Raw genomic sequence first — 10143 nt, 5'->3', positions numbered from 1 at the left:
GACAGTAACCAACGTTATTGTTTTACCAGTATCCCCAACAAATTATTTTACCATGTGAAGCTCATGTTTATCTCCCAGGGATCTGTATTTGGAGACACTCTGGTACATCTCTTCCTTCTCTCCTTTATCTTCTGGCTTTACTTTCTTGTTTTACTCTGTTCTGCAATGTAAGAAGAAAAGCAGATGATGGACTGGGAAGGGGAGATGCCTTAAATGAGAGAAAACAAATAACTTTTTCTGTTTTTTTTTTTTTTCATTCTGCACTAATGAACTCATGGAACTCGCTGCCACAGGGCATGACTGGAGCCAAGAGGTTACTGCGCACAACTCAGCTAATCACAAAACATGCTTACCCAAACCTCAAATATCTTTAGCATCTTAATATTTACAGTGAGAGTGGATTGGTATCTGTAAGACAATTTTTAGTGGTCCAAAGCTTGTTGCTGGCTACAATTGGGGATTTTTATTTCTTTCCGTGCAACATGGTGTGATGAGCTTTTGATTTCCTCAAAAGGAAACAGTAGCGAAACAGTAATTTTAACACAATGCTTTGCAGGGCTAAACAAAATTATCATCCTGGAGAGATCATGGCACCAGCACCTACTCCATGTATGGGCATCCTGCATGCCAAGATGGGTCCACCCCATGAGCTCACCCATGTAAGCAGTTAGGCTTTTGTGGTGATTAAAATAAAAAAAAGACAAGCAAAGTGATTTCAAAAGCTGTCATTTTAGATCCCCCTGCTATGACAGCCTGATCTTTTATTATTTTCCAAATGTTTCCAGCAAAATTATACAGATTTTTTTTTCCCCCCATGAGTTCTGAAATTGTACTTTTTTCTTAAGGAAGCACATGACTTCACCATTTCAAATAGCTTCAGACCCTCACCCCAGCAGATGACTGAGACTTCCAGTATAAATTATTAAAACTAGGAAGACCAGGACTGGACTCTGTCCAAAACAGATAACTGGGAGACGGAGCTGCAGACTCCCTGCATGGCCCTTTTTCTTGTTACGGTGTCGCAGAGCAAAGCCGCCGTCTTGCACAAAGCCCAGGGCTTTGTGGCTGATAATGCTGGAGATCATTCTTCTGACAGTACAGATGTTGAATCCTGATCTGGAAGATACAAATGGAGGTGAACACACTCTTTCTTCTGCTGTGGAAGAGTGGGACTAGGAATCACATAATTGTTGTGGTTAAAGGAGATCTGTAAGATCACTGAATTCAACCATTAGCCCAGCACTGCCAGGTCACCACTGAACCATGTCCCTCAGCACAACATCTCCACAGCTTTTCAGTACCTCCAGGGACAGTGAACTCCGTTCACGACTTCCCTAGGCAGTCTCTTCCAGGCCTTGACAACCCTTAAGGGGAAGAAATCGTTCCTCATTTCCAACCTAAACCTCCCCTGGTGCAACTTGAGGTCATTTCCTTTTGTCCTGTTCCTTGTTCCTTGGGAGACAGGCCCCCAGCTTACTCCAATCTCCTTTCAGGGAACTGCAGAAAGCCACAAGGTCTCCCCTCATCCTCCTTTGCTCCAGGCTAAAAAAATCCAGTTCCCTCACCTGTTCCTCACAGGACTTGTGCTATAAACTATTCACCAGCTTGGTTGCCCTTCTCTGGACTTGCTCCAGCACCTCAGTGTCCTTCTTGGAGTGAGGGGCCAAAAACTGAACCCAGGATTTGAATGTTAGCCTCATCAGTGTCCAGTACAGAGGGACAATCCCTGCTTGGCCTCACGACTGCTGATCCAAGCCAGGATGCTGGGGCACACACTGGGCTCATCTTCAACTAGTTGTTGACCGACACCCCGAAGTCCTTTTCCACCGGACAGCTTTCGAGGCACTCATCCCGAAGCCTGGAGCATTGCCTGAGACTGCTGAGGCGAAAGGCTGTGTGAGGGGGAAATGCGGTGTGGGAGGCGAGACACCCGCGAGGGAAGGCGCCCGTGAGGCGGACGACAACTCCCAGCATGCGCTGCGGCCCGGCGGGTGTTGCTGGCGGGTGCTGCCGGCGGGCCCCACTCACAGCCTTAAAACTCGCGTCCTGTGCCGCGCCAGACGCCACCTTTCTATTGTCTGGCTGCCGGTGGGCGCGAGTCTCCGCCCCGCAGGAGCCGCTGCGCGTCTCTCGTCCCCACGGCAACGGGAGTGCAAACAAGATGGCGGCGGCCTGCCCCGAGGGGTGAAGGGGTGTGAGGCGCCCACCGTATAGCGCCCTTCGCGCCCTCTCTTCGTCTTAGCTCATGGCGGAGGCTGTTCAGACCGTGGGAGGGGACGGCCTCGGAGAGCCGCTTCTCCCTTCTCATGGCCTTCCGCAGCACCTCTCAGAGGAGGTCCCCGAGGAGCTGCCCCAGGACAAGCCCAGCCTGCCGCAGCCAGAGTTCAGTCTGCCTTACCAGGAGGAGGAGGAGAGTGAAGAGGACTCAGACCGCCTAGAGGTGCAGCTCAGTAACTCCCCCTCCCCAGCGATTTGGGAAGGGTGTGTTTGTGAGGGAACTGCCCCTTTCCTCCCTCATCGCTCAGTGTAATTGTGGGGCAAAGGAGGGGCAGTCGGCGGGCTCACCAAAGTGGGAAGACTCTTTTGGTCAGTTTCCCCTCGCGCCTCGTTCCTGCCTTATTTCGGGGTCCTTTTTATCCCTCTGGTGGTCAGGATAGTTCTAGATTGCCCTTCTTTATTTTTGCTGTGTAAAGGCTAAGGATAAGCTGCCATGTGAATGGCCAAATTACTGGTTGCTATGCCCTGTCCTGAGATTCAAGAAGTCCCGGGACCCAAATGAATTTTTCTCTCCCTACTCTTTTGGGCTCTAAAGTGTCCGCTGCCACAGCATTATCACCTCATACTTCTACCCTGTAGAAACACGCCTGAACTCTCCATTGCTATAACATGTAGGTACTATAATTTAGGTGGTTACCATCTGAAACATTATTTATCTTGGTCCCTAGATTAGCAATTGTTGTATGACTTCTCCAAGCTTATAGGAATTTCACAAACCATTGGCTTATTTTCTCGTTAAACCTACGCAGTGCTTCATTAGTGCCATCTGTCAAGTGCTCTCTTTGGCAAAGCCTGTTCTCTGAAGAGTAGCACTAGCTGCTCATGCTGAACAAATTGAAAGGGCCTCCAATAACGTGCATATTGGGGTGCAACACTGGGGTTATGTTAGTGCTGCTTTGCTGAGATGTTAATATCCATAACCGATGTGAGTTTCATGGCCTAGCATCTCTGGAAACAAGTCCTTTTTAGAGCTGCTGGTTTAAACCAGAAAGTAAACAACAACAAAAAAGAAAAATCCCAACAAAAAAACCTGTTGAAGCTTTTAAAGTGTATAGAGCTAGTAGATGATATATTTCTGCTTACGTGTTTAGAGGGTGGTATTAATCATTTTCCCTAATATGTGGTGCTTTAGTAGGGTGATAGAGCACTGAAAGCAACGTTTGATTGAGGACTTTCATTAAGCTCTGTTTCTGATCGCATCCCAAGCAGCCCCTAGATTCCACCACGTGTGGAATTTTACTTCATAAATCTCCCCTTAATCCATTCCTCTCCCTGTTCCCCCCACTGCCTGTTGTTTTGTAGGATCAGTTTGATGGAGTGTTGGATGAAGATATTGTAGCTGAGGGACTCCACAAGCTGGGGCGCTCAGCCCCTGGTATTGAATACGTTTATCTTAATCTCTCACTTTCAGTAAGTATAAGCAAACAACATCATTGTAAAGTGTTTCTCTGCTCAAAAAGTTTTCTCTTTTTAGCAGCAAATAGTTGGTCTAGTAAAAAAAAAAAATCAAGTGGCAGATTTTTGCCTCTGCCTGTCAATGCCACTTCATGTACATGGGGCTTTGACAAGACAGCATGGCTCTTGCTGACAACTGCCATATCCATGTTGTCTCTTTCCCTAAGTAGCAACAGCAGTAAGATATTTTCCTTGCCCAATCTTTCAATGTGAAAATGTCTCTTTCTGCTTTAGTCAGCTGGAGAAAAAGAAAGAAAAGAGTAAGATGCTAAACACCTTCAAATGCTGCTTTGTCCCTTCAGAAAGTTAAAATGATTGTGTCTTTTTAAAGGTTACTTGCTGCTGCTGCCTCTTCTTTGCAGCCTTGTTTTTCTGGCGTTTTTTCTAGCTGCATCTGTCTCTCCTGCTTGTGTTTTTAAGTCTTCTTTTTACATTTTGTCCATTCATGGCTGGTCTGCAGGTCTAACATCAATTTCTGTATATGTCATCCTATTATGACACATCCAGCTGGAAGGACCTTGGGGTACCTCTTCAATGTCTCCTGCTCCTGCTTATCTCTTGGAAGAGAGGATGAGGTTCTACAGCTGGCTATTAAAGTCTCTTTGCTTTGTTTTTCCAGGGTCGTGAGTTAAGTGACATTAACATTCTCTCCAAATACATTCACCTACAGAAGCTGGAACTTTCATATAATAAAATTAATGGTATGTGGCAAACACACAAGTAAATTCTTGGGTTGTGAAATCATTTGTGATAAGAAATGCACTATACCGTGGAGCTTTAGTATCACAAAGCCTGGTCTGTGTTTTAATGGTGTCACTACTCCAGCTCTACAAAATAAGATGATGGCTCAGTCTTTTCAAAAATGATGTATGGACCATTCAGGCAGCAGGTATTTGTCAGTGGGAACACAGAGATTATTGTCCAGTTTATTATCCAAAGATAAAATGCAAGCAAGCATGTCAGTACAAGGCTAAGGTTGAGATTTTACATGTGCACATGTTACACTATTTAAAGTTATGTTTGCTACAGATTTCCCAGCCTTGGACTTCCTTTGGCAAGATTTGCAACGGGTCACAAAATGTAACAAATTACATCCTGGATTTAGAAAAGTGGGGACTGGGGTAAACTCACGGCCAGCGAGTTGAAGGAGGTGATTCTCCTTTACTTATCTCTGCTGAGACCCCGCCTGCAGTGCTATGTCCAGCTCTGGAGTCCTCAGCACAGGACAAACATAAACCTGTTGGAGTGAGGACAGAGGAGGCCATGTAATGGATCAGAGGCCTGGAAGCCCTCTTCTGTGAGGCCAGGCTGAGAGAGTTGGGGTTGTTCAGTCTGGAGAAGAGAAGGCTTCAGGGTGACCTTGTCCTGGCCTTCCAGTACTTAAAGGGGACAAGAAGAAAGCTAGGACAGACTTTAGCAGGACCTGTTGTGACAGGACAAGGGGTTATGGCTTTTAACTAAAAGTGGAGATTCAGGCTAGGTAGAAGGAAGAGATTTTTTTTTTTTTTTTTTTTAACAGTGTAGGTAGTGAAACACTGTCACAGGTTGTCCAGAGAGGTAGTAGATGCCCTATCCCTGGAACAATTCCAGCCCAGGTTGTTTGGGACTCTGAGGAACCTGCTCTAGTTGCAGATGTTCCTGTTGACTGTTGGGGGTTTGGACTTGAAAGGTCTCTTCCAATCCAACCCATTCTGTGATTCTACGATTCCATCCTATTCTATCCCTACCCCCTCCCTTGTACTCCTCAACTTGTGTTTTAATTTCACACCAAAAGGCATAAGCTGTGGTGGGGAACCTGTTGCATTATTTCTTTAAAGTTCATTCCACTTGGGATGCTGGATTCCAACAATACTAGCATTTATAAGACAACACTTCTCTGTGCTCATTTTTACTAACAGTTTGTCTCTGAAGGGTAGATCTGAACAGAGCAGGGTCTTCTCCATAGCAACTAGTCACTTAGTCTTCAATAGCAGCCTAAATACATTTCTTTGTTAATTAGTTTTTTAAGACACAGGTAATCTCCCTCTTGTTATAGAGGACAAATCAATTGACATAACAGAAAGGTAGAGCTTAATTATTTATTCTTTTTGATTTAGGAGCCATCTTGTTTGGTTGGATTTTTTCTAGTAGAAGGTAGTTAATATCTTTAATTTTTGCATTTCAGACATCACTTTCTGAATGTGTAGCTACAAAATCATTTTTGATTGCTCTTGGACTTGATTGTCTCATTTTGCCATCATGCTCCCTGCATTCACCTGTTCATTCACACATGATCTGCCATTTTGTTTTGTTACCAGATCTTTCTTGTATCAGTCACATGCCTTATTTACTGGAACTGAATGCTTCCAACAATGAACTGACTACATATTTCAGTTTTGAGCCACCTAAAAATCTCAAGGTAAGCTGCAAAGCAAAATGCACTTTATAGTGTTTAATTGAAATGGTTTTCGAAATCTAATTTAGATGTGCAAAAATGTTGTTTGGGTTTTTTTTATGCCTTCCTTTCTTACTTCACATAACATTTAATCTGTTTTCCACATCTTTGGGTATTTTACATTGCATGTTTCACACTGTTATTTTCTTTCACACTCTGAAGCCTGCTATGCCATGCGAAGGTGTATTGTACAGCTAAGTCTTCTAGACAGAGGTAAACGTAGCCAGAATGTTTTCTTTGCTTGTCAAATTAGAATCATAGAATGCACTGTTTGAAAGGGACCTCTAGAGGTCAGCTAGTCCACCTCCCTGCAGTAAGCAGGAACATCCTCAACTAGATCAGATGGCTCAGAGCCCCATCAAGCCTCATTTTGAATGTCTCTAGTGACGAGGTCTCCACCTTCTCCCTTGGCAACCTGTTCCAGTGTTCCACACCTTCATGAGATCTTCCTTGGGATGATTTCCTTCCTTTCAAATTGGCTGGTGCTCCACTTCTGGAAGTACAGCTGTTTGCTAGTCTTCCCTTTCTTGCAGCCTACTTTGGGTTATAAAAAGAATGAGGTTGTTTTGAAATACAGCTTATATGTGTTTCTAGGAGGACAGGCTGAGAGAGTCGGAGTTGTTCAGCCTGGAGAAGAGAAAGGCTTCAGGGAGACATTATTGCAGCCTTTCAGTACTTAAAAAGGCCAGTAAGAAAGATGGAGACAGACTTTTTAGCAGGTCCTTTTGTGACAGGACAATGGGTGATGTTTTTAAACTAGAAGAGGGGAGATTTAGACTTGAGAGAAGGAAGAAATTTTTTGAGCTGAGGGTGGTAAAGCAGTGGCGTAGGTTGCCCAGAGAGGTGACAGATGCCCCATCCCTGGAACCACTCCAGGTCAGATTATTTGGAACTCTGAGCAACCTGCTCTGGTTGAAGATGTCCCTGCTCACTGCAGGAAGGGTTGGACTAGATGACCTTTAAAGGTCCCTTCCAATCCAAACCGTTCTATGATTCTGTGACTAATTTCTGTCTTCTCTGTTAGCTTTTTCTAATACGTTTGCATAATTTCTAGACTGTTATGATGGTGTCATTAGAAGAAAGGATAATTTTAGGAGTTGTGAATTCTGTGTGTCATAAAAAGGAGCCTTCAATATCAATGAACTTATTTCTTCCATGCCCTTTATCACAAGCTCAATGTAGCAACAGTTTAGTTTTACAAGACAACCATAAATGTTGAAGAAGTAAAACTAACTTTCTGACTCCTTTTTCCTTTAGGAAGTGGATTTTTCCTACAATCAAATACCTAAAATGGAAGATTTGTCAGCATACCAATCACTTACTAAACTCTTTCTGGATTGTATCCTTTGAGGAAACCTGAGTGGGAGAAGAGGTTCTTGTTTGCTTTCTGAAGAGCTGTTTGCTTGAAACAGATACCTGCTTTTTTTTTGTCTTTTTCCTTTATGTCAGTTTTGTCTTCAGAAGCAACTCTAATTCTGGTAGTGAACCTGATCTTAATTTACTTTAAACATGCGCAGTGTTAAAGGTGTTTATGTGCACATGTAAGGTATTAACCTCTAGAAGAACACAGAGAAACCTCCACTTTGCATCATGTACAACTGAAGAAGTGATATGTCACACTGCCTGTGCATGGCAGAGGTAGTAAGTAATCTCAGTACTTTTATATAAGAAAGGTTAATAGGAAATCAGCTTAGAACACTAAGCTCCCTTAAAAATGAAAAAGGTGCATGTTGTTTAATCTTGGACATAGCTAATTACACAGGGACTGCAGAGGCTCTCTGGGGGACAAGGCCATTTAATGACTATAAAGAGATTCTCTGAGAGAAAACTTCCTAGAGTATGTTGAGGGAAAATGTTCCACCCACCTTCCACACTGTCACTGTGGTACTCAGTCTGTGAGAGTAGAAACACTGTTCTGGCAAAATTCAGCTAAGTGTGAACCTGCAGATTAAGTCGCTTCATTGCTTAGTTCTCCAAGGCTGGCCATGATAGGCCACACTTAGAAGCCCAATGGCATCCTGGGGAGCTTTAAGAGTGGTCAAGGAAGGTTCTCCTCCCTGTTCTACTCTGCCCTGGTGAGGACACATCTGGAGGACTGGGTCCACTTCTGGGCTCTTCAGTTTAAAAGAGAGGGAACTACTGGACAGAGTCCAGTGAAGACTGAGGTACTGAGGGACCTGGAGCATCATTAATGGGGACCTGGACCTCATGCAGGGGGTGAATGCAGAGAGGATGGAGCCAGGCTCTGCTGGGTGATGCCCAATGACAGGACGAGGGGCAGTGGGTGGAAGTTGAGGCATAGAAAGTTCCATGGAATCATGAGGAAATTTTTTTTCACTGTGAGGGTGATGGAACACTGGAACAGGCTGCCCAGGGTGGGTTGTGGAGTCTTCCTCTCTGGAGACATTCAAAATCCACCTGGATGCATACCTGTGTGACCTGGTATAGGTGATCCTGCTCTGGCAGGGAGGTCAGACTGGATGATCTTTGAGGTCCCTTCCAGCCCCTACCATTCTATGATCTCTGTGGGGAAGAAAGGCTGTTTAACCTGGAGGAGAGCAGACTGAGCAGGGATCTTCTAAATGCTCATCAATATCTGAAGGTCAGGTTTCAAGAGAATGGGACCAGCAAAAGGACAAGGGGCAATGGGCACAAACTGGCACCTGGAGATTCAATCTGAACATCAAAAACTTCTTTGCTGTGAGGGTAGTGGAGCCCTGGAGCAGGCTGCCCAGAGAGGTTGTGGAGTCTCCTTCTCTGGAGAAATTCCAAAGCCACCTGGACATTGTGATCCTGGGCAATCTGCCCTGGGTGCCCCTTCTTTAGCAAGGGGTTTGGACTAGTTATTCCCTAGAGGTCACTTCCAACCTCTAGCATTCTATGATTCTATGATAGTAGTCCTAGTTTCCCCCAGGATTCTCCTGTGCTTTTCTGAAAGGCCATGCTGCCTTACTTAGAATTCCTTCCCAAGAGCTTGTGAACCTTTCCTCTCTGCTTCATAAACTGCATTGTGATTTTCTGCTCTCTGAAAAGGAGAAGACAGCAGGTTGTTGCAGTTCATTCTCTGTCTCTTGCCCTTGAAGAAGCCCAATACCAAATGATGTTAATTCAATGTCTTTGTCATGTAGGAGCAGAGAAAGCATTTCCAGGGCACCCAGGTTACATTGTTCACACGTTTTACATGGTGTGCAGGTGACATGATTCTTGTCAGAAAATGGCATTGGGACACTTCCCCTTCACAATTCTAATTTTCCATTGCAGAGGAAAATCCATACAGCAAAATGGAAAGGAAAGGGGAGAAAAAAAAAAAAAAGAGATCTGAGACTTCTATTGTGGATCTGAATCAGTATTTTTTTCATTTGGTTTCAATGCAGCAGGATGCTGTCTTCTATTTCTTCATTTGTCAATGAAGATGCCACTGAAATAGGGAGAAAAACTGTTTCAGGCATACAGCTGCAACAGGGAGCCTCTGAAAGAGAGTAAAATGAGTGCAGAATTTAGGAGTGCAGGATTTAGAATAGCAAAGTGCCAGTGTTCCGTGTCAAGCACTCCTTGCTGAAGACATGGCAGACAAAAGAAGCTCTTCTTTGTAATCATAAATTACAATATATGTTAAGTAACATGCAGCACTAGCAATGTTCACCATGCATTTCTTACTGACAATAGCTAAGCATTTCTTACTGTAGTTAATTATGATGCAGATGTAACTTTTCCAACAGGTGCAAACAAGCACAACAGAGAATCACAAAATGGTAGGGGTTAGAAGGGACCTCTGGAGATCATCTAGTCCAACTCCCCTGCTAGAACAGGGTCACCCACAGGTTGCTCAGGATCGTGTCCAGGTGGGTTTGGAATTTCTCCAAAGGAGGCCTCACAACCTCTCTGGGTAGCCTGCTCCAGGGCTCTGGCAGCCTCACAAGAAAGAAGGTTTTTCTTATGTTTAGGTTGAACCTCCTGGGTTCCAGTTTGTTTCTGTT

General features: G+C 44.4%; 1 protein-coding gene across 1 annotated transcript in view; it reads left to right on the top strand.

Moving 5' to 3' along the window:
• Positions 1–2245: 2245 nt before the first annotated feature.
• The window catches only part of LRGUK (leucine rich repeats and guanylate kinase domain containing), a 66644-nt gene continuing 58746 nt past the window's right edge, over positions 2246–10143 (top strand). The window contains exons 1-5 of the mRNA XM_054399768.1: positions 2246–2440; positions 3580–3687; positions 4352–4433; positions 6030–6130; positions 7424–7505. Of these exons, the coding sequence (XP_054255743.1) occupies positions 2246–2440; positions 3580–3687; positions 4352–4433; positions 6030–6130; positions 7424–7505 (568 nt within the window). The remainder of the gene's footprint in view (positions 2441–3579; positions 3688–4351; positions 4434–6029; positions 6131–7423; positions 7506–10143) is intronic.

The sequence above is a fragment of the Indicator indicator genome, chromosome 3 (genome assembly GCF_027791375.1).
Source record: "Indicator indicator isolate 239-I01 chromosome 3, UM_Iind_1.1, whole genome shotgun sequence".
NCBI classification, from domain to species: domain Eukaryota; kingdom Metazoa; phylum Chordata; class Aves; order Piciformes; family Indicatoridae; genus Indicator; species Indicator indicator.
The sequence above is the reverse complement of the archived record's forward strand: the minus strand, read 5'-3'. Positions and strand labels throughout refer to the sequence as shown.